This window comes from Pseudophryne corroboree, chromosome 4 (assembly GCF_028390025.1).
Source record: "Pseudophryne corroboree isolate aPseCor3 chromosome 4, aPseCor3.hap2, whole genome shotgun sequence".
Taxonomy (NCBI): domain Eukaryota; kingdom Metazoa; phylum Chordata; class Amphibia; order Anura; family Myobatrachidae; genus Pseudophryne; species Pseudophryne corroboree.
Window position 1 is genome coordinate 638,254,499 of NC_086447.1, and position 25,083 is coordinate 638,279,581.

Sequence of the window (25,083 nt, forward strand, 5' to 3'; positions counted from 1 at the left end):
TCTCCTTATTACTAACAACCCGCTATTAGGCTACTTTGAAGTGAAAGCAGATGGGAGAAAGGATCCTGCTCATGAGAGCTTACATGCTATGACCATGATATTATGGAGCTATGGCAGAGGGAGTGCTACACCAGTTGGCTCTGCGTATCTTGTGTGAATTTGCATTATGCATGCATAGATCAGTGGTGATTACCTTGACTCTGTCACTCCTGCACCTGGATGAGCAGAATGGATTTGGGATGTGGGCCTTCTAATGCAGGCCAAGTGCAGTAAAGGAGTGTTAGTGCACTTGTGAACACATGCAGACTGGGGAAGGACACATATGGACATGGCAAAGCCCTTACATGTGGGTGTCGTGGGCAGGTGCAAATAGTAGATGATGATGATTACGACAACACCAGCAGTACTGAACCACTAACGATTGCAGTTTACAGATGCTCTACTGACATTGAATGATCCATTCTTTGTCAAATGGACATAGATTAGGTTTTTATGAATACATTTTTTGGCATACAATGGTGACTTGTTTTTAATTGATGCCTAACCGAGAATACCTTACCTGTCCATAGCCATGAAGTGCTGCTTATGGAAGCTTATTGTTGTACTGTGCAGGATGTGTGGCTATGGAGATGCGACTGTGGCCCACAGAAGGTGATTGAGGTCTTTGAATGAAAACAGAGACCTAGGGGTAAATTTACTAAAATGGGAGGTTTTTTTTTTTTAGAACTGTTGATGTTGCCTATAGCAACCTATCAGATTCTATCTATTATCTCCCTAGAAACAGCTAGATAAATGTTAAGTAGAATCTGATTGGTTGCTATGAGCAACATCACTAGTTCTAAAAAAAAACTCCCTCCTTAGTAAATTTACCCCCATAGACGGAGTGAACGATAGTAACTGAGTTACATGATGAATCTAAATGAAGGAATGAATATACTTGTGTAAGACATATATTTAGAAATATTATAGAATATGCAGATTAGGTAAGCACAATGGGTGGCATTAGCCTTGCAACATCAGACTCCCCTTTTGGCAGCACATAGAGCAAGATACTGTATACTTCCCAGAGAAGCTGCCAGCTTCATAGAGTTTGCATTTTTATTTGCTGTGATCTGCCTCTAATGATTCACTGCTGTTACCATTAGACTATTCTTAACCCAAATATTAAAATACCAGCAGGGTTGCAAAGAATTCTGCTTTCCATCTCATCTTGTCGGTGAAACTGATACAAATGTTTTTTTGGTTGCTCTTTGTTTTCTTGTTAAAAGAACAACAGTGGTTTCCTCAGTCAAGGTCTTTTACAAGTAGGGTGTACAAATAATACTTCCTTACTATTATCTGCCCCACTTCACACTGACTATTGCCGTAGGGACTCCACAAAATGTACTGTAACAATAATACTTTAGTTTGTTTCAAATCAGGAAATATAGACATAAAAAGAACATTTTTATGGACAATTTAGGTAGCTTACCAGCAGAAGCTTTTGTGTGAAGCTTGAAACTGCATTATTTGGCTCCATTTGCGTCGAATTGGGATGATGCAGAGTTGGTCACACAGTGGGCTTAAAATACCATATTTCCACCTATATACACGGTTGTACACATCTAAGATGCATGTACAGATGTGTTCACACGCAACTAGGATTAAGACACCATGTGATACAAGACGCCTGGTGCGAGTGAGCCATTAGGTCCTGTGTTGCTCTGCTAGTACCAAGTTTTTTTTTGTTTGTTTGTTTTTTTGCGTCTCTGTACCCAAAAATGCATCTAGGAGACTAGGGGTGTGTACACACGGTGAGATAAATCTGTAAGATTTTGACTATATAGTCAAAATCTTATGAAAAGTTAGTGCATATCTCATGGTGCTAGGCAGCTTGCGATACAGATTCGATCCCGATGCGCGCTCCCGTGGGGTCGGTATCGTAAGGCTAGATAGACTGTGCAGGCAAGTCAATCTTAACTATCTACTGTACTATCTAGTACAAAGTATAGTCAAAATTGGCACTTAGTCAAAATCGTACATAGACAAAATCTCAAGCACAGACATTCAAAATCTGTACTATCTGTGCTATCTGGCCTCTGGGGGAGTTCAAGGGAAATCGCATAGTCAAAATCGAACATAGCAGGGATCTCACCGTGTGTACACACCCTAGGACGCACCAGAAGACTGTGCTGAGTCATTTGATATGTGACACTTGTATATCTGTGTGCGGGTGAAGCTGCATCTGCTACATTGTGACACTAAGTATACATGGCCTAATTCAGATCTGATTGCAGCAGCAAAATTTTTAGCTAATGGGCAAAACCATGTGCACTGCGGGGGAAGGGGGCAGATATAACATGTGCAGAGAGAGTTAGATTTGGGTGTGGTGTGTTCAAATTGAAATCTAAATTGCAGTGTAAAAATAAAGCAGCCATAATTTACCCTGCACAGAAACAAAATAACCCACCCAAATCTAACTCTCTCTGCAAATGTTATATCTACCACACCTGCAGTGCACATTGGGCCTAATTCAGAGTTGATCGCAGCAGCAAATTTGTTAGCAGTTGGGCAAAACCATGTGCAGTGCAGGGGGGGTAGATATAACATGTGCAGAGAGAGGTAGATTTGGGTAGGATGTGTTCAAACTGAAATCTAAATTGCAGTGTAAAAATAAAGCAGCCAATATTTACCCAGCACAGAAACAAAATAACCCACCCAAATGTAACTCTCTCTGCACATGATACATCTGTCCCCCCTGCAGTGCACATGGGGCATACCTCCCAACATGACCCTCTCCAGGAGGGACAGAATGCTCTGCTCCTGGACTTCCGTCTTAATGTATGATTGCCATCACCTGTGCTGAAACACCTTTCTTAACCATTAACCTGTTCAAAACAGGTGCCGGTAATCATAAATTAAGAGAAAAGTCCAGAAACAGAGCATTGTGTCCCACCTGGAGAGGGTCATGTTGGGAGGTATGCATGGGGGGTCATTCCGAGTTGATCGCTCGCTTGCTAGTTTTAGCAGCCGTGCAAACGCTATGCCACCGCCCACTGGGGAGTGTATTTTAGTTTAGCAGAAGTGCGAACGCTTGTGCAGCTGAGCTCTGCAAAAACAGTTTGCTCTGAACCTACTCAGCGTTTGCGATCACTTCAACCTATTCGTGTCCGGATTTGACGTCATACACCCGCCCAGCGAACGCCCAGCCACGCCTGCGTTTTTTCAGACACGCCTGCATTTTTGCAAACACTCCCTGAAAACGGTCAGTTGACACCCAGAAATGCCCCCTTTCTGTCAATCTTCTGGCGGCCGTCAGTGCGAAGAAATACTTCGCTAGAACCTGTGCACAACTACAACGGGCTTTGTACCCGCACAACGCGCGTGCGCATTGCGGCCCGTACGCATGCGCATAAATGCTGCTTTTTCACCTGATCGCTGCGCAAATCGGCAGCGAGCGATCAACTCTGAATGACCCCCATGGTTTTACCCAACTGCTAACATATTTGCTGCTGCAATCAGATCTGAATTAGGCCCACCGATTCAGACTCAGTCACGCACCGCTATACAGTGTTGCATATCAAATGACATAGTCTCCTGGTGCGTTCTAGTCACATTGTATTACAACTAAGATGCATTTGATTAAAAAGACGCAAAAAAGACACCTGGTGTTAGTAAAGTCGCATGGGACTTAGCATGCCGAGAGGGGCTCTTTGCCACATCTATAGCAATAATATATGAGGACATTTCTGTAGCTCTGCATTGGCAGTATACAGTATGTTTCTAGATTACACAAAGTAATCAACACCAGGGTGTATTTACACCTGCCCTGTAGCAGGTGCAGAGACATTCCTCCTCCACATATTTGTGTTTCTTTGGGTCTACATGAGGTACATTTGCATAACCATGCTCTTACTGTGCTCGGCTTATGTTTGCATGCCCCTTCAAGCTCCTATTCGCCCTCTCTAGTCATAAAGAGGCACAAGTGCCAAGTATACGCAAGTCATTACACCCTCTGAAAAAAATTTTTTTTCTTCATTTTATATTTGTAATCCCTGCTGCCGCGCCGCGCCGGGTTTGGGGCCTGGCAATGTACTTACAAAGAGGGAAGAGGGAGGGGGAGCCACTTGTTCTGAAGCATCCGGAAACGTGGCTGCGCCTGCATAAGCTTCACCTGTCATGTACAATCAGTGCGCATTCGTCCGCTTAAGGATACTGTAGAACAAGTAGCTTTGCCTCCTGCCTCCCTCCTAACTCCCTGTAAGTATACTTCCGGGCTCCGAACCCAGCGCAGTAGCAGTGATTACAAATAAAAAAATTAAGAAATAATAATAAATTCTAGAGGGTGCAGTGGCCCTCACAAGCCACCAAGCCCTATAACAGCTGCATCCCCTGCACGCTGTATAGTTAAAGGGGCCAGCTATGTCTGTCCATCTGTGGCCCTATCACCCGTCCGTCTATGCCCCCGTCCGTCCATCTGTGCCCTTTCCTGTCAGTCCGCCTGTCTATCCATGCCACCAATATGGTGCACTGTCTGTCCGCCCATGCCCCTGTCTGTCAGTCCATCCGTCTATACCCCCATATGGTGCTCTATCCATCCGTTTGTCTGTCTATGCCCCTCCCACCCATCTGTCTATACCCCCATATGGTGCTTTATCCGTCCATCTGTCCTTCTATGCCCCCTCCTGCTCGTCCATATATATCCCCTTATGGTGCTCTCTCTGTCTGTCGGTCCACCCATGCCCCCGTCCGTCCATAACCGCTGTCTGTCCGTCTATGCCTCCACCCCATCATGTGTTGTAGTCAAGTAGTGTCGCTCCTTCTCCCTCTCTCTCACTAACGCTCTCTCTCTCTCTCTCTCTCTCTCTCTTTCTCTCCCTCCCTGACACTGTCTTTCTCTTTCTCTCATTCCCTCTTTTCCCATGAACACCCACTCTCTTTCTCTCTCTAACTCGCTTCTCACTCTCTTTCTCCCTCTCTCTCCCCTGACACCATCTTTCTCACTAGCTTCCCCTTCTCTCCTGCCCCTAAGGGACATTGTAGTGACAAAGACTGGGGGGCTGGATGGTCGGATGGGGGGGCGAGGTCCATTTCAAGATTTTGCTATGGGGCCACAAAGTTCTAGTTACGCCCCTGTGCATGGACAATATAGATTTTCACAATTTCTACTAGGTGGACCAAATTTAAATTCAACCCAGCATCAGGTCCATTTATTTTGCTTTATCAATTTGTGAAAAATTTATTACTACTTGCCAACTGTGTTTTTAATTCATGTGACCTGTGAATCATTCATGTCACTTTCAATAAGCCTTTTTACAGTGAATAAATAATTTTTCCTATCTAAGAGAAAACTCACTATAAATTGAGGGAGGTGTAGTGAGACTGAAGTGTACTTCAGAAAGTGAGAAAAACGGTCTTAAGTCTGTAGAGAGACGATGGTGACAACTGAGAAGTGTAAATAAAATAGAAATAAGAATAAGCATTTAAAACTATATTTCTTGTTACTGGTGTGTAACATGGGCTTGGTGTATTCTTCTCTTAGTCATGTCTCACTTATCTCATCAATAAACCTATAATATCTCTCGCCTAAAGCACTATTTTTCATTTACATTGCCTCTTGCTCTACCATGTACTGTGTGGTTAGTCCTGCCTTGCATAAACAGATGACTGTGTTTTCCAACATTACATAGTCAGGTTTATGAGTATCACTGCAGTTTATTCTACATTTTACATTTTTGAAAAGAGTATAGGTATATTGTAGCAACAACAGCATTTCTTTTTCATCCACTAGGGGTCACTGGAGTACTCTTGGGATATGGACGGCTTTAGCAGAACAAAGGCACTGAATATTTAAATTTAGAACTCTCCACCCCTCCATATCCCCGAGTACCTCAGTGTTTTTTCTGTGCTCACAGCACTAACAAGGCTTGTGTGGAGTTCCCACACTTAGTTGAAGATTTTATTAATTTTTCATTTTTACTTTTACATTTTTACTTTTCCACTGCCTCCTGCAACAGCTGGACGGAGCTTACAGATAGAAGCCCTGTCGCAGCCATAAACTGAAGAGCTCGGAGCTTACAGATTGAAGCCCGTCGCAGGCCTCCCTACAACAAGGTATGCTGGGGAAACGGGGCAGTCAGCGCAGGCTGCCGCCCCGCTGTGTGGGGTCCGTGTTGTAATGCCGCCCGCTCACCGCCGCTCATACAGCCGGCCCGCCCCAGCCGCTCCGTCCGGCCGCTCCGTCCGCCCGCCCCAGGCGCTCCGTCAGCGCTGTATTGCAAGTGCCAGCGCTCAGAGGGGGAGACCCGCCGCAGCTCGGCTAGCGACGCCGGAAGCCGCTACGCGCCGCTCCGGCCAGCCGACCTCCGCTGCTCTGCAATAAGTGTCCCTCGCCTCCCTGCAATGAGCTTCACGGCTCCCCGCTGAGACACAGCGCTACAGGGAGTACAGGGGGAAGGGGGTGGGGGGACCTGGCTGATTACAGCGCGGCTGCAAGGGGGAAAATGTAAGAGAAAGAATAGCATGACAGGCTGCCATATCTATAGGTGGTATTAATAGAGAGCCTATATTAAACTGCAGTCAGCAGGCAGAGCCTATATTAACACTGGAGCATGTATTGTGACCTGCCTGTGATTATCACTGTATAATAGGCTATTGAGCCTATATTAACACTGGAGGCATGTATTGTAACCTGCCTGTGATTATCACTGTATACTAGACTGTGATTATCACTGTATAAATGACTATTGAGCCTATATTTACACTGCAGCAGGTATTGTAACCTGTCCTGTGATTATCAGTGTAAGCATGGTATGGGGGCCATTTTAACCATGCTTCCTGTTTCTTCCAGTTTGTAATTCCAGAAGGTTCCTGCCCTACATCTCTACTCCACCGGAGGCGCAGGGGTGTTAGTGGGAATTTTGGTTCAGGTTTCACATAGGCTGGCCATGTGAACTGTATTTCGGCCATAAATATATATATATATATTACACACCTTAAGTAAAAATTTTACTGAGTCGTGCAAGTGTCTGTCCTTTGGCTATTGTGTTGTCTGTCTGTATAAGGAGTAAGGCTCCAGCACAGACTAAAAATAAGTTTTACTACAATGTCTGTACATAAATCTAACACATGTTCAGTATGTTTTGTAGGTTTCCACTCCGGAAGCCGGTTCATTCCCAGATCCTATGTTAAGCATTGGCAATTCAAATTGACTCCGCTCGACAGGAGCGGTAAGATCGGAGTCTCGGAAGTTACTCCGCCAGCTCTAACGGAGGAGTCTCAGCCTTTCCAAAGGTCCAACTTCACTTTGGGTACCAGGGTGTTAATTTAACTGGTCTTATAATTTAAACATTTCTGCTATGTTGCAGTCTGACATTTCTATGTCAAACCTCACAGCGCTAAATACGAGTGAGGAGGGCACATTAGACCAGCAGTCAGATAGTGCGGGTTTTGACAACCATACATGCTAATGACCAGTGAGTCAGTCTCTGAAATTTACAGAGACTAAGGAGCCTCTAACATCTAATCCGTCGTATTTACTAAACGACAGATCTTCAATGGGTTTCTTATTTAGGATATCTTACTAAGATTTAAGTCTATTTACCCGTTTCCACACAGTGACATCTAAATTGGAGAATCCGCCATTGGTGAATTCGTCTGTGTCAAACCTTATAAAGACCCAAGATACATTTGGGTCACTAGGGCGCTCTGTGTATGGAAACAATGTCGATCACGTTATACTTATCATTAATCACATCTGAGAAGCTGCTGAGTATCTCTGTACAGCTTCTGCTGCCGCCTGTTAGCTCGCTTCTCGCTTTTCATCGTCGCTAGTTTCAGCACGACCAGGCCAGAAGTTCTTTGGTCCTAAATTTGACAAATTCCCGCCATTGCCTCCTCCGGTATCAAGACGGAAATACTCTGGTCCGGCGTTTAAAGCCTTTAGACTTCAGTCTTTTCAAGGCTGTGGTACAAAAACAGTCACGCCTTGTAACGCCAGGGCGCTAAAGTCACAACAAGCCAGTGGCTTGACAGGCTCCCAGCCCATCTCGAATTTCCAATTGTGGGAGCGCGCCTTTACACGTTACATTTGCCGGGTTTCCAGACATCCACTCATGGATGTATCCGCTATTTAGGGTTAAAAGAAAGCTGTCTCCCGCCACTGCGGTTTTTCAAGGCAGGACTGCCTCTGTCGGACGACAAGAAGGCGTTTTGGCAGGTTGCCATTCAGTCTCTGCTGGATTCAGCAGTTTTTAATTCCAGGCCTGGTACACCAACAAGGTCAGGCTTATTATTCCCGTCTGTTTGTGGTACCGAAGCCGGAGGGCTCCGTCGCAGTCTCAATCAGTAAGTCACTTACTACAGATTGAAGATGGAATTTCTGCGGTCAGTATTTGCATATTTGGAGCCACAAGATTGCATGATTGCGCTTGATCTCCAGGATGCGTACTTACACATTCCGGTTTGGTCACCTCATCACAGGTTCTTGCGTTTTGCAATACGCCACAACCATTAACAGTTTCAGGCTCTACCGTTTGGCCTCTTGTCAGCGCCTCGTGTATTCACCAAAGTGATGTTTGTGATGATAGCTCATCTCAGATCCCTGGCAGTGACAATCGTTCCATACTTAGACAATCTGCTCATAAGAGCTCCGTCTCAACAGATGCTCCTCCGACTTGCGCTGCTAACGTACACCACGGTTGCAGTGTCAACTTCAAAAACAATCGCATCTAATTCCGTCTCAACGACTTCAATTCCTAGGTATGATTCCAGATACGGTAAATCAAAGAATTTACCTACTACACCAGAAAGTACAGATTATACGCCATCTGGTACAATTAGTGCTCAAGCTATTAGGAACAATGATGGGCTTTCGAAGCGCTTCAGTTCGGAGGTTTTCACTCGCGTCCATTTCAACAGCAGTGGTTCGCCCTCACATAGGCAGATTCCCCACAGGGGGGCGAGGGTGTCTCTACTCTGGGCGAGAGTCTCAGAGGTTGGGGAGTTGTAGTTTAAAATGGTCAGCGACAGGGTCTCTAGACGGATCACGACAGATTGCTGTCTATAAATGTCCTGGAACTCCGTGCAATTTACAATGCACTACATGCTTCGCTCTCAGACTGTCCAAGTGCAGTCATACAACGCGACGGCAGTCGCATACACAACAACCAGGGAGGAACGAGAAGCCGCATGGCAATGCGGGAAGTAGCTTGAATCCTCAATTGCCCAGAATACCACAAGGTGATATTGTCGACTGGGTTCATTCCGGGAGTGGACAACTGCTAGACGGATGATCTCAGCCGTCGGGATTTTCATCCAGGAGACTGGGCATTAAATCCAGAGGTGTTTCACATGTTGGTTCACAGGTGGGGTTACCCTCAGGTGGACATGATGGCATCTCGCCACAATTACAAACGCCCCAGTATGTGTCCAGAACGACAGATCCAAGGGCAGTGGCGGTGGATGCTCTCACAATCGCGTGGCCGTACAGCCTCGTATATCTGTTTCCACCGTTTTCCGCTGCTCTCTCAGTTGCTAAAACGGATCAAAAGAGAGTCCGTCACAGTCACACTAGTGATGCCTCATTGATCTCGGAGAGCTTGGTTCTCGAATCTCCGCGGACTACTCGCAGACGATCCTTGGCCGCTCATACTACGTCCAGACCTGTTACAACAGGGTCCGTTCTTTTACCCCTATTTAGCGCGGCTGCGTTTGACGGGGTGGTTGTTGAGACCGCCCTCTTAAGAAGAGAGGGCATTACAGTATCGGTTATACCAACCATGTTATGAGCTAGGAAGCCGGTTACGGCAGCTCATTATTACAGAATTTGGCGTGCCTATATAGGTTGGTGTGAAGCTCGGAAGTTTCCGACATCATCTTTCAAGTTATCCCGTATTCTGTTATTTTTACAGACGGGGTTGGATGGAGGACTGCGTTTATCTACACTGAAGGTGCAGGTATCTGCGTTGTCAATTTATTTTCAAAGACGATTGGCTCTATTGCCGTCGGTACACGCTTTTCTGCAGGGTGTCCTCAGAGTACAGCCTCCATTTATTCCACCTACAGCGCCATGGGACTTGAATCTGGTTTTAGATTTCTTACAGTCTTCATATTTTGAACCCTTACAGCAAGTGGATATTACGTTTCTCACTTGGAAAACGATTTTTCTTCTAGCCTTAGCTTCGGCAAGGCGTTTTTCAAATTTGGGTACCTTGTCATGCAAGCCACCGTATTTGGTGTTTCCTGATGACAGAGCGGAACTTCGGACGAATCCCGATTTCTTACCAAAGCTAGTGTCATCTTTTCACATCAATCAACCAATAGTAGTTTCTGTGTTGACAGCACATTCTAGAACTCTGAATGTGGTACGCGCATTACGCGTTTATATGTCCCGAACATCTACAGTTCGTAATACGGATACGTTGTTTGTTCTCTATGATGCTGCCAAGTGGGGTTGGCCAGCTTCTCAGCAGACCTTATCCAGATGGATAAAACTGACTATACGTCAGGCTTACCTTAAGGCTAGGTTACAGTCGCCTACATCAGTAATAGCTCATCCCACAGGTTCTGTGGGAACGTCATGGGCAGCTGGTCGTGGAGCTTCTACGACGCAGCTTTACCGTGCGGCTACATGGTCTTCAGTGCACACGTTTGTGCGCTTTTACAAGTTTGATACGTTGGCGGCATCAGCATCTAGCTTTGGCCGCCTAGTGTTACAGGTGTCAAACAGCTCTACCGCCCACGGGGGAAGCTTTGGTACGTCCCAAGAGTACTCCAGTGACCCCTAGTGAATGAAAAAGAAAATAGGATTTTGGTACTTACCAGGTAAATCCTTTTCTTTGAATCCATAGGGGGCACTGGACACCCACCCAGAGCAGTTTTACCTGGGTTGTATTAAGCTCAGGGGATCTTATGGTAACACATTTTCTCCGACTGGTTCAAAATTATAAGGTTCTATCGGTTATGGTGTCAACTGTTTCGTTGTCAGTAACGTTATGTGTCAACTTTGTTGTTGTCCGTTATGTTATAGGAATTCTCCATTGTCAACCTCTCTATAGTTCCTGTTCGGCTCAGTAAAAAACACTGAGGTACTCGGGGATATGGAGGGGTGGAAAGTTCTAAATTTAAATATTCAGTGCCTTTGTTCTGCTAAAGCCGTCCATATCCCAAGAGTACTCCAGTGCCCCCTATGGATTCAAAGAAAAGGATTTACCTGGTAAGTACCAAAATCCTATTTTTTCCACCAAATATATTAATAATAGTATTTTTGTATTCTGCTTTACAGGAATCCACAGTTGCAGAAATGGAAGATTCAGTAATAAATGTTGTAAGTATATATACTATGTATAATTAAGTGATTTAATAAAAATGCATTAAAACACAAACATATTACAATATTAAAACTATAAAGGTCTCAAGTCAAGAAAAGTTTGAAACCAATAAAAAGGCAATTATGCGCTGGGCCAGCATATGCAGCTAGTACTGCCTGAATGTGCATTGCGTCTTCTACAGTATCTAGGTCGACCACTATTGATCGACAGTCAGAGCCGCATGACTAAAAGCTCGACTAAAAGTAGGATGACACTGTCTAGTTCGACAACTATTGGTCGACATGTACTAGGTCAACATGAGGGTTTTTTTTTACTTTTTTTGGTGTCGTTTTCTCCGTATAGTGACCGGGAGCCCCAATAAGTGCACCGTGTTCCCTAGCATGGCTCGCTTCGCTCGCCATGGTTCGGGCAAGGTTACCGTTCCCAATTGTAGTCCACGTGGATCATAATGTATGAAAAAGTAAAATTTAAAAAAATAGGACTTTAGTACCTACCGGTAAATCCTTGTCTCCTAGTCCGTAGAGGATGCTGGGGACTCCAAAAGGACCATGGGGTATAGACGGGATCCGCAGGCGCTTGGGCACACTGAAAAGACTTTGACTGGGTGTGAACTGACTCCTCCCTCTATGCCCCTCCTCCAGACCTCAGTTATAGGAACTGTGCCCAGGAGAGACGGACATTTCGAGGAAAGGATTTTTGTTTAAACCAAGGGCGAGAAAACCTACCAGCCCACACCACAACATACCATACAACCGGAGTATCAGGAAACCAGATAACAGTATGAATTAACAACAGCAACAAGCTGAATACAACTAATACACAACCCGCGTGTAAACAAATTTAACCAGCAATAATACACTGCAAGTAACGGTCCGCACTGGGAAGAGCGCCCAGTATCCTCTACGGACTAGGAGAAAAGGATTTACCGGTAAGTACTAAAATCCTGTTTTCTCTTACGTCCTAGAGGATGCTGGGGACTCCAAAAGGACCATGGGGTCTTTACCAAAGCTCCAGAACGGGCGGGAGAGTGCGGACGAATGAGCAAACATGAGGTCCTCCTCAGCCAGGGTATCAAACCTGTAAAACTTAGCAAAGGTGTTTGAACCCAACCACGTAGCCGCTCGGCAAAGCTGAAGTGCCGAGGCCCCTCGGGCAGCCGCCCAAGACGAGCCCACTTTTCTGGTAGAATGGGCCTTTACTGACTTCGGCAACGGTAGCCCAGCTGAAGAATGAGCTTGCTGAATCGTACTACAAATCCAGCGTGCAATAGTCTGCTTAGAAGCAGGATTTCCAATCTTGTTGGAAGCATACAGGACAAAGAGAGCCTCTGTTTTCCTGGCAAGAGCCGTTCTGGCGACGTAAATCTTCAAAGCCCTTACAACATCAAGAGACTTCGGAACTGCTACAGCATCCGTAGCCACAGGTACCACAATCAGTTGGTAAATGTGAAACGACGAAACCACCTTCGGCAGAAATTGTTGACAAGTCCTCAATCCGAATGGAAGATCAAATATGGACTCTTGTGAGATAAGGCCGCCAACTCTGACACTCGCCTGGCAGACGCCAGAGCCAAAAGCATGACTACCTTCCAAGTGAGAAACTTTAACTCAACCTTACGCAAAGGTTCATCCCAAACACTTCTTTCACCCGAATACACCTTGCAACTTATCTTCTTCACAACCCCTCATACACTCATCCCAATTTTACACACTCCCCTCCAACTCTCACACCTCCCTTCCCCTCACATCCTATTACCCAGCTAACCTCACCAGCAATCAGGCTTCTAATCAATAATTAATAATTAACAATTAATGTATAAATATTTGCTGCTTAATAATTATTTATTTCTGTTTTTGCTTTATTTCAAGTAATCCTTATTCACACTACCATTATCCTGTACCTCTTATTCATTTACTTTCTTACTACAGCAAATTAATCCGAATGAGTTAAGAGAAACTGCATAATTTACTTTTTTTGAACAAAGTCATCCCTTTAAATATAGCAAGCATTTGTGCAGCTCCCCTTGTCACACCGCAGGATTTTTCAGTATCTCCTGCCCATAGGTCACCGGACCAGTCAATCACATTTCCCAGGCTTCTTTCACCCATTGGCCATAGCACCTGCCAATCACACTATTGTACATTGTGATTGGCTCAAGCATTAGTTAACAGGCACGCACGGAGGGCTCACTGATCAGACGATCAGGTGAACAAGCTCCGCCCAGCGAAACGCGCGTCACTTCCGGTCCGGCGTCCGACTTCCGGGACCTCCGTAACGGAGCTCCGGCGTGCGGACTCCTCTCCAGCACTCAGCAGGTACTCCACACCCTCCCTGCTGCCTCTGCCCAGCTCTCCTTACAGGCATCGCATTCCCCTCTGGTCTCCAACGTGACGGGGGAATAATACTTTCCACTCCGTGCACACAGCACGGACAGGAGAGGTTGCCTAGCAACAAGTCTGGACGCAACTGCCACAGCCACTTGTCTCCTCAGATTCATTTCTATGAAGGTATTTAACCTACACAGGGAGACTGATCACTAATTGGTAATCTGTGTAATAATCCAAAAATTACCTTCATTACTAGCCCAGTCAGACTATTGCCAAGGAGTACTAAGTTAAATGACTTACAGAGGCTTTGTACACATAGCGTGTCCTTATTAATGATGACAATTATTGCTTTCAAAGTGTACTCATTCTGCAACTGACAGTCTATTGCCCACACTGTGTTATGTTGCTTTATGCTGGATTCTATATGGAACATTATGTTTGTTATGAGATAACATATGGTATTGCTGCAAAGTACCCAGTTATTTATTTATTTGTCTAATTTAAATCTATACACTTTTTATCTAATCTATTTCAAAACACTCTCTACCTAGGTAATCTGCTTGAAAGGTGCAAATACAACTATTGATATATTCTGTCCTGCATCTAGCTTATCCCTAGTAAGCAATTTGTGCCTCACTTTTCAAAAGGTGGAAATACAAATATTGGTATATTCTGTCCTGCATCTAGCTTACAGCTAGTAAGCAATTTGTGCCTTACTTTTCAACTTGATGTTATTTCACTGCTAAAAAGCTTTTTCCTGCAGATTCATTATAATTTTGGTCTGTGGGGCAATGCTCACATGCTCACGGGTATTACCACAATTTTGCTGTGGGAATTTGTGACTATTAATACTCTGTTTACTAACTGTTCCAGTATCATTTTCCACTCTATTGATTTCATAGTCACATACAATGGGATTTATTATCCAGACACTTTGAAGTAGTTTGGAATTTCTTTCCCCCACTCCTCCCCCCCCTCTTTTTTTTTTTTGTTTTGTTTTTTTGACCGGCTCAAGCAATTGGTGTTTCCACACGCAGATAGGTACCCACGTGACTATCTACAGTCATACCATGCTGGATATGCCCGATCTCGCCTGATCTTGGAAGCCAAGCAGCATTGGGCCCGGTCAGTACCAGAGAGGGTGACCCTCTGGGAATACTGGGTACTGTAGGATCAAGGAACATACCTTCAGTGCAGACACCTATTGCTGACCAGTATTCCTTACCTAAATTTTGCAGTATATTACCTATACTTACCTTTCAAGAAGGAGTCCGGAGTCGTTTAAGCCGGTTTTTCTTGTTTCTCTCATATGAATATACTCACGTATAAAAATTCATAAATCAATAGAGAAAACAAGATCTACCTAATTTTCGCTCTGAATAATTTCAAATATCAATACTCGCTTAATCTTAGTGGGTGTGCACATAAATTATCTGCCACCTACTCTATACCAAGTGAGTCACAATCGTCTTTTCACCATTTAATACTTTTTTAATCTACTTGCTGATATATACAGCATGATTTATGTATTTTGTCTGTCTTTTTTCGTCTGACAATTATTAAAAGTTACGTTTTATCTTTACATACACAATTACTAAATATTCTAATCTTATCAACAATTTACTGTATACAAAGTGTGCCCCAGAGAGACACAGAATCAGTCTATTTTTTGCCTCTTTGCAAAAAAACCCCTTTCAGACATAAGAAACTGTAAGACCACTTCAAGATCCCACGGCGCCACAGGCAGTGCAAATGGAGGATGGACATGCAGCACTCCCTTCACAAAAGTCTGAACCTCTGGAAGGACGGCCAATTCCTTTTGAAAGAAAATAGATAAAGCCGAAATCTGCACTTTGATGGAACCCAATTTCAGGCTGCATTGACGCCTGCCTGCAAAAAATGGAGAAACCGACCCAAGTGAAATTCCTCCGCAGGAGCAGTCTTGGTCTCACACCACGAAACATACTTTCTCCAAATACGGTGATAATGTTTCGCCGTAACCTCCTTCCTCGCCTTAAGGAGAGTGGGGATGACCTCCCCAGGAATACCTTTTCGAGCTAAAATTTGGCGCTCAACTCCATGCCGTCAAACGCAGCCGCGGTAAGTCCGGAAAAACGCATGGACCCTGCAATAACGGGTCCTCTCTTAGAGGGAGCGGCCAAGGATCTTCCACCAATAATTCCTGAAGATCCGGATACCAGGCCCTGCGCGGCCAATATGGAACTACGAGAATCGCCTGATCCTTTGCTCGTCGTATGATTCCCAGCACCTTTGGAATGAGAGGAAGTGGAGGGAACACATATACCGACTGAAACACCCACAGAGTCACCAGGGCGTCCACTGCACTGGCTTGGGGGTCCCTTGACCTGGAACAATACCTCGGAAGCTTCTTGTTGAGGCGAGACGCCATCATGTCTATCAGAGGAATTCCCCAACGCTTTGTCACTTCTGCAAATACCTCTTGATGAAGAGCCCACTCTCCCGGATAGAGATCGTGTCTGCTGAGGAAGTCTGCTTTCCAGTTGTCCACTCCCGGGAGGAAGACTGCTGACAGAGCGCTCACGTGCTGTTCCGCCCAGCGAAGGATTCTTGTGGCCTCGACCATAGCCGACCTGCTCCTTGTTCCGCCTTGACGGTTTACATGCGCCACCGCTGTTATGTTGTCCGACTGGATCAGGACAGGTCGACCCTGAAGAAGGCTTTTTGCTAGTAGCAGGCCATTGTAAATGGCTCTTAACTCGAGGACATTTATGTGGAGACAAGATTCCTGGTTTGACCATTTCCCCTGGAAATTTCTTCCTTGGGTGACTGCGCCCTAGCCTCGGAGACTTGCATCTGTTGTCAGTAGGGCCCAGTCCTGGATTCCGAATCGGCGCCCTCCTAGAAGGTGAGAGCTTTGTAGCCACCACAGGAGAGAAATCCTGGCCCTGGAAGATAGACTTATTTTCCGGTGCATGTGCAGGTGAGACCCGGACCATTTGCTCAGCAGATCCCACTGAAACACCCGGGCATGAAACCTGCCAAACAGAATGGCTTCGTACGCCGCAACCATCTTCCCCAGAACTCGAGTACACTGATGAATCGACACACTTGTCGGCCTCAGAAGCTCCCTGACCATTGTCTGTAGTTCCAGAGCTTTGTCTTCCGGAAGAAACACTCTCTGTAACTTCGTATCTAGAATCATGCCCAGAAAGGGCAGCCGAGTGGTCGGAATCAACTGAGACTTTGGTAAATTTAGAATCCAACCGTGTTGTCGCAGGATAGAGAGACAATTCCACATTCCTTAACAATTTTTCCTTGGACCTCGCCTTTATCAGGAGATCGTCCAAGTACGGGATAATTGTAACCCCTTGTTTGCGAAGGAGAACCATCATTTCCGCCATGACTTTGGTAATAATCCTCGGGGCCGTGGAAAGCCCAAACTGCAACGTCTGAAATTGGTAATGACAATCCTGTATCGCAAACCTGAGGAACGCTTGATGCGGAGGATATATCGGGACGTGTAAGTAGGCATCCTTTATGTCGACTGACGCCATAAAATCCCCCCCTTCTAGGCTGGAAATCACAGCCCGAAGAGATTCCATCTTGAACTTGTAAACTTTCAAGTAAGGATTGAGGGATTTTAGGTTCAGAATAGGTCTGACTGAACCGTCCGGCTTTGGTACAACAAAGAGGCTCGAGTAGAACCCCTCCCCCCGTTGGGACGGGGGGACGGGAACAATGACCCTCTGTTGACACAACTTTTGTATTGCTGCCTTCACGACCTCCCTGTCCGGAAGAGACATTGGCAAGGCCGAAATTAAAAAGCGGTGAGGGGGCATCTCCTGAAACTCCAGCCTGTATCCCTGAGACACTATTTCTAGGACCCAAGGATCCAGGCCTGATTGAACCCAGACCTGACTGAAGATCCGCAGACGGCCCCCCACCGGTTCGGACTTCCCCAGGGAAGCCCCAGCGTCATGCGGTGGACTTGGTAGAGGCGGGGGCGGACTTTTGGTCCTGGGTGCCTGATACCGCAGGCGACTTTCTTCCCCGTCCTCTACCCTTTAAAGCGAGAAAGGATGAGCCTTTTCCTCGCCTGTATCTATTTGGACGAAAGGACTAGATCTGCTGATGGGGTGCCTTTTTCTGCTGTGTGGGAACATAAGGAAGAAAAGATGACTTACCCGCAGTCGCGGTAGACACCAGGTCAGTCAAGCTGTCACCAAACAAGACACTACCTTTGAAGGGGAGAGCTTCCATAGCTTTCTTGTGCTGGTTTCAGATCGCAAATGCCGCATCCCACCGGTAAGAGAAACGTGTCCTTACTGGGTGGGATCCGGCATTTGCTCTCCATTGCTGGCTTTCCGACCCGGCAATATACCGGGTTGGTTGCCATAGCAGCGGGGGGCGCAGCAGGGGCGGGGGTGGAGGCGGCGCCGGGAGATGAGCTCATCTTCTGCGCCGCCTCTGCCTATGCTGTGAATGGGAGCCGTGTCGCATCGGAACGGCTCCCATTCACACTGCACCTGACCCAGTATTCAACCCGGTAATAACACTTCTTTTTTACCGGGTTGAATTACCGGGTCAGGCGACCCGCTAATTCAGCAAAGGACCTTTCACATCGCACACTGACCCGTTTCGACACGGCAATATGCCGTGTCGATACCGGGTTATTTGTGCAATGTGAAAGGGGCATCAGAGTCGGTATCAGCATTCCATTGATGGATCCACAGTGCCCTCCTGGCCGAGATCGCCATGGCATTGGCTCTTGATCCCAAGCGACCAACATCCCTCGCCACATCCTTCAGGTAATCTGCAGCGTACTTGATATAACCAAGAGTCAAAAGAACATTATCTTTATCAAGGGTATCCATATCAGAAGCTAACTTATCAGCCCATTTAGCAATAGCACTACTCACCCATACCGACGCCACAGCAGGTCTGAGCAATGCACCCGTATTAGCGAAAATGGCCTTCAGGGACGTCTCCAGCTTGCGATCCGCCGGATCCTTGAGAGCTGCCGTGTCAGGGGACGGAAGTGCCACCTTCTTAGACAAACGGGATAGAGCATTGTCGACATTAGGAGACGACTCCCATTTTCCCCTGTCATCAGAGGGGAAAGGCTACGCCATGAAAATTCTCTTGGGAATCTGCCACCTCTTGTCTGACGACTCCCAAGCCTTTTCACAAAGAGTATTCATTTCATGAGAGGGGGGAAACTTCACTTCAGGTTTCTTCCCTTTAAACAAACAAATCCTTGTTTCCTGCACCGCAGGTTCATCAGAAATACGTAAAACATCTTTAATAGCCACAATCATGTACTGAATACTCTTAACTAGCCTTGGGTGTAAAGTAGCCTCAGTGAAGTCGACATCGGAATCCGAATCCGTGTCTGTATCCGTATCTACCATCTGGGTAAATGAACGCTTTTGCGACCCTGACGGGGCCTGCACCTGAGACAAAGCATCCTCCATGGATATCCTCCAGACTTGAGTCTGAGACTCCGATTTATCCAATCTCTTAGACATTTGTATTAAGCGCACTTAACATAGTAAGCAAATCAGGTGTCGGCTGTGCCGACAGTGCCATCTCCAGACCCGTATCTGCGCCCCCAGCAACCTCCTCCGGGGAGTAACACTCAGCTTCAGACATGCCGACACGTACCGACACACACACACATTGCCTGAGCTAGGGGACAGACCCACAAGGAAGCCCGGATAGAGAAACACAGAGTGAGTATGCCAGCTCACACCCCAGCGCCCATATATCCCACCAAACGATATATGTGGAAAAGCGCTGCTGTTAAATACAATAAATGCACCAAATATTGGAGGTCCCGGGCCAGCGTCTCATGCAGCGGCTGTGGATGAGAGAAAATGGCGCTGGTGAGCTGTGCGGCTAAGCCCCTTCCCGGCGCGCTTCAGTCCCGCATAAATTTAAACTTGAATGCTGGCGGGGGTACGGAAAACGGTGCCCGGGCACCGAAAATGCCTGTCTGCCAGCCCTTAAAAGACCCGGTAACATGCTGCCCAGGGCGTCCCCCCCCCCCCCCCCCCCCCCCCCAGCGCCCTGAACCCGCAAGTGCCGTTGGTGAAGTGTGTGGGAGCATGGAGCGCAGCGCTAATGCTGCACTGTACCTCCATTACTGAAGTCTTCTGCCGTCACTGAAGTCTTCGGTTCTTCTAATACTCACCCGGCTTCTTTCTTCTGGCTTCTGTGAGGGGGGTGACGGCGCTGCTCCGGGAACAAGCAGCTAGGCTAAGCAAGTGATCGAACCCTCTGGAGCTAATGGTGTCCAGTAGCCTAAGAAGCAGAGCCCTTAACTAAGTAGAAGTAGGTCTGACTTCTCTCCTCTCAGTCCCTCGTTGCAGGGAGCCTGTAGCCAGCAGGTCTCCCTGAAAATAAAAAACCTAACAAAAGTATTTTCTAGAGAAACTCAGTAGAGCTTCCCTAGTGAGTGTCCAGTCGCTCCTGGGCACAAAGTCTAACTGAGGTCTGGAGGAGGGGCATAGAGGGAGGAGCCAGTTCACACCCAGTCAAAGTCTTTTCAGTGTGCCCAACCTCCTGCGGATCCCGTCTATACCCCATGGTCCTTTTGGAGTCCCCAGCATCCTCTAGGACGTAAGAGAAAAATATGTGAAAAACTCATGTTGACCTAGAGTCCCTGTCGACCTAGAAACCACGTTGACCTACTTACTGTCGACCAATAGTGGTCGAACTAGACAGTGTCATCCTACTTTTAGTCATGCGGCTCTGACTCTATGGAACTCACTTCCCCGCACAGTGCGAGAGGCCCTATCTATAGAATCCTTCAAAAGTATACTCAAGACTTTCCTTTTTACTCAAGCATTCCCATAAATGTCCCTTTAGTATCTCCATGCTTCTGTATTTTATGAAAAGCTGTTCTGTACTTCATTATTTTCTGTACTATATTATGCTATGTATCTGTTAAGCGCCTTGAGTCCTATTGGAGAAAGAGCGCTATATAAATAAAATTATTATTATTATTACTTACTGTCGACCAAAAGACTGGATCCCGGAAGGAACACAGTGTTGCAGGGGTCCTTTCAGAGGGAAATACCAGCTATTCTGCAATAGCAAATTTGCAATTACAAGGTGGGAAAATTGGTTTGCGATCCTACTGTAATATGCTGTTCCCATGGAGTACTGATGAGACTGTCGCTCCACAAGCTGAAATATGCAGTAATTTGACCTACAGTTTCTCACCTGTTTTGCCTTGTTTCTCAAATGCAAGAATCTCACAATCCTGAGCCTGTGCTTCCACCCACTGTTACCCTCACTGATTATTTTTCCTCTCCGCCATTCCGTGTTGCTTGTGAAACCTTAGTAAGTTGAGCTGACCTGATCACTATGGGGTATATGCAATTGCGGTCGAATTCCCGAAATTGTCGAATTTCGGGTCATTTTCGACCAAAAAAAAAATTCGCCTATGCAATTCAGTGCTTTCCGACCAAAAAACGGACTTTCAAAATTCGACTTTTTGAAATTCGAATTTTTGCAAATTCGACTTTTCTGCAATGATATAAGTGCTGCAATTCGACCAAAGCATATTCAATTCAAGTTTGGAAATTCGACAGCAGTGCTTTTAGACAGCAAATTCGTCATTTTCAATCCGCCACACTTTGGAGGGTGAAAACAAATAAAAAAAATTTAAACATGTTTTTTTTTTGTGTTTTTTTTTTTTTTGGGAATAGCAGATCTATTTATATTAGAAGGGATTAGGTACTTTTTTTTTTTTTTTTTGGAGGCACAAATATTATTTATATATTTTTTAAAATATTATTTTTTTTAATTTTTTTTATTTATTGCTGGAACGGTAAAATCCTAAAAAAAAATGGCGTGGGGTCCCCCCTCCAAAGCATAACCAGCCTCGGGCTCTTCGAGCTGGTCCTGGTTCTAAAAATGCGGGGAAAAAATTGACAGGGGATCCCCCGTATTTTTAAAACCAGCACCGGGCTCTGCGCCTGGTGCTGGTGCCAAAAATACGGGGGACAAAAAGCGTAGGGGTCCCCCGTATTTTTAACACCAGCATCGGGCTCCACTAGCTGGACAGATAATGCCACAGCCGGGGGTCACTTTTATGCCGTGCCCTGCGGCCGTGGCATTAAATATCCAACTAGTCACCCCTGGCCGGGGTACCCTGGGGGAGTGGGGACCCCTTCAATCAAGGGGTCCCCCCCCAGCCACCCAAGGGCCAGGGGTGAAGCCCGAGGCTGTCCCCCCCCATCCAATGGGCTGCGGATGGGGGGGCTGATAGCCTTTTGTGATCATGAAAAGAATATTGTTTTTTCCAGCAGTACTACAAGTCCCAGCAAGCCTCCCCCGCAAGCTGGTACTTGGAGAACCACAAGTACCAGCATGCGGGAGAAAAGCGGGCCCGCTGGTACCTGTAGTACTACTGGAAAAAAAATACCCAAATAAAAACAGGACACACACACCGTCGACAGTAAAACTTTATTTCATACGTCGACACACACATACTTACCTATGTTCACACGCCGACATCGGTCCTCTTCTCCATGTAGAATCCACGGATACCTGAAAATAAAAGATCAATATACTCACCTCAACCAGGGTCCAGAGATAAATCCACGTACTTGTAGAAAATAACAAACCGGACACCCGACCAAACGGACTGAAAGGGGTCCCATGCTGACACATGGGACCCCGAATGCAGAGAGACCTCTCAGTGACAGCTGTCACTGAAAGGTCTCTAAAGCCAATCAGGAAGCGCAACTTCGGTGCGCTCACCTGATTGGCTGTGCGCTGTCTGAACTCAGACAGCGCATCGCACAGCCCCGTCCATTATATTCAATGGTGGGAACTTAGCGGCTAGCGGTGAGGTCACCCGCCGGTCAGCGGCTGACCGCGGGTTAACCCCACCGCTACCCGCAAAGTTCCCACCATTGAAAGTAATGGAGCGGCTTTGCGATGCGCTGTCTGACAGCACAGACAGCGCACAGCCAATCAGGTGAGCGCCACGGAAGTAGCGCTTCCTGATTGGCTGAAGGGACTTCAATGACAGGAGTCACGTGATGTCCCGGCATTCGGGAGAAAGGGGTCTGATGTGTCAGCATGGGACCCCTTTCAGTCCGGTATGAAGCGGGTATTTGCGTTTTTTTTTTTTTTACAAGTACGTGGATTTATCTCTCTGGACGTGGATTTATCTCTGGACGCTGGAAGGTGAGTATAATTTTTTCACAGGTACCTCGGATCGTCGGAGACCGTGGCAGTCGGCGTGTCAACATAGGTAAGTATGTGTGTGTCGGTAGTGTGTAATAAAGTTTTACTTTCACGGTGTGTGTGTACTGTTTTTATTTGGGTATTTTTTTCCCAGTAGTACTACAGGTACCAGCGGGCCCGTTTTTCTCCCGCATGCTGGTACTTGTGGTTCTCCAAGTACCAGCTTGCGGGGGAGGCTTGCTGGGACTTGTAGTACTACTGGAAAAAACAAAATCTTTTTATTATCACAAAAGGCTATCAGCCCCCCCATCCGCAGCCCATTGGATGGGGGGGGACAGCCTCGGGCTTCACCCCTGGCCCTTGGGTGGCTGGGGGGGGGACCCCTTGATTGAAGGGGTCCCCACTCCCCCAGGGTACCCCGGCCAGGGGTGACTAGTTGGATATTTAATGCCACGGCCGCAGGGCACGGCATAAAAGTGACCCCCGGCTGTGGCATTATCTGTCCAGCTAGTGGAGCCCGATGCTGGTGTTAAAAATACGGGGGACCCCTACTCTTTTTGTCCCCCGTATTTTTGGCACCAGCACCAGGCGCAGAGCCCGGTGCTGGTTTTAAAAATACGGGGGATCCCTGCCCAATTTTTCCCCTGCATTTTTAGAACCAGGACCAGCTCGAAGAGCCCGAGGCTGGTTATGCTTTGGAGGGGGGACCCCACGCCATTTTTTTTCCGTGTTTTTCCCGTTTTTTCCCGTTTTTTAAAATCGCGGCAAAATCCGCCAAATCGGCCGATTTTCGCCCGCGGTTCTGGCGAATCCGTTTTTCATTGAATATGGTGAATTCCGGCAGCCACCTGCCGGAATTCACCTGGCGAATTTAGTCGAATTAAAAAACGGCGAAAAATTGCCGCGATTCGCCGTGAATTGCATATACCCCATCTCCTGACATCTATTCCCCACCTATAACCCCTCTTTCAAAATCAGTGAATTAACATATTAGCTACACCTGTATGGAATCAATCGCTTTCAATATGCTTGGTGTCCCTCATTTATCCAAGTGTTTCCAATGTTTCGGATGCTACATATTGCTCTATGGGGGTCATTCCAAGTTGATCGCTTGCTAGCTACTTTTTGCAGCCGAGCAAACGCATAGTTGCCACCCACTGGGGAGTGTATTTTAGCTTTGCAAGTGTGCGAACGCCTGTGCAGCCGAGCAGCACAAAAACAGTTTGTGCAGTTTCTGAGTAGGTCTCAACTTACTCAACCGCTGCGATCACTTCAGCCTTCCCGTTCCCGGAATTGACGTCAGATACCCGCCCTGCAAACGCTTGGACACGCCTGTGTTTTTCCAACCACTCCCTGAAAATGGTCAGTTGACACCCATAAACGCCTTCTTCCTGTCAATCTTCTTGCGATCGGCTGTGCAAATGGTGTCTTCATTAAATCCATCGCCCCAGCAATGATCCGCTTTGTACCCGTACGACGCGCCTGCGCATTACGGTGCATTTGCATATGCAGTAGTGACTTGATCACTGCACTGCGATAAACGGCAGTGTGCGATCGGGTCGGAATGACCCCCTATGTTACTAGTAAAATGATCAACAGAGTAGCAGAAGAAGCAATGTTATTTTGTGGCAGGTAAATATATTTCTCTGACGTCCTAGTGGATGCTGGGAACTCCGTAAGGACCATGGGGAATAGCGGCTCCGCAGGAGACTGGGCACAAAAAGTAAAAGCTTTAGACTAGCTGGTGTGCACTGGCTCCTCCCCCTATGACCCTCCTCCAAGCCTCAGTTAGATTTTTGTGCCCGAACGAGAAGGGTGCAAGCTAGGTGGCTCTCCTGAGCTGCTTAGAAGTAAAAGTTTAAATAGGTTTTTTATTTTCAGTGAGTCCTGCTGGCAACAGGCTCACTGCATCGTGGGACTAAGGGGAGAAGAAGCGAACTCACCTGACTGCAGAGTGGATTGGGCTTCTTGGCTACTGGACATTAGCTCCAGAGGGACGATCACAGGTTCAGCCTGGATGGGTCCCGGAGCCGCGCCGCCGGCCCCCTTACAGAGCCAGAAGAGCGAAGAGGTCCGGAGAAAGCGGCGGCAGAAGACGTTCCTGTCTTCAAATAAGGTAGCGCACAGCACTGCAGCTGTGCGCCATTGCTCTCAGCACACTTCACACTCCGGTCACTGAGGGTACAGGGCGCTGGGGGGGAGCGCCCTGAGACGCAATAAAAACGATATAAAAACCTTATATGGCTAAAAAAAAATGCATC

At 46.7% G+C, this 25,083-nt stretch overlaps 1 protein-coding gene and 1 pseudogene across 1 annotated transcript in view; both read left to right on the forward strand.

Moving 5' to 3' along the window:
- The window catches only part of CNKSR3 (CNKSR family member 3), a 315,713-nt gene that overhangs the window by 190,361 nt on the left and 100,269 nt on the right, over positions 1 to 25,083 (forward strand). The window contains exon 5 of the mRNA XM_063917716.1: positions 11,264 to 11,305. Coding sequence (XP_063773786.1) covers positions 11,264 to 11,305 — 42 coding nt within the window. The remainder of the gene's footprint in view (positions 1 to 11,263; positions 11,306 to 25,083) is intronic.
- Positions 14,692 to 14,810, forward strand: LOC134913694 (5S ribosomal RNA; annotated as a pseudogene).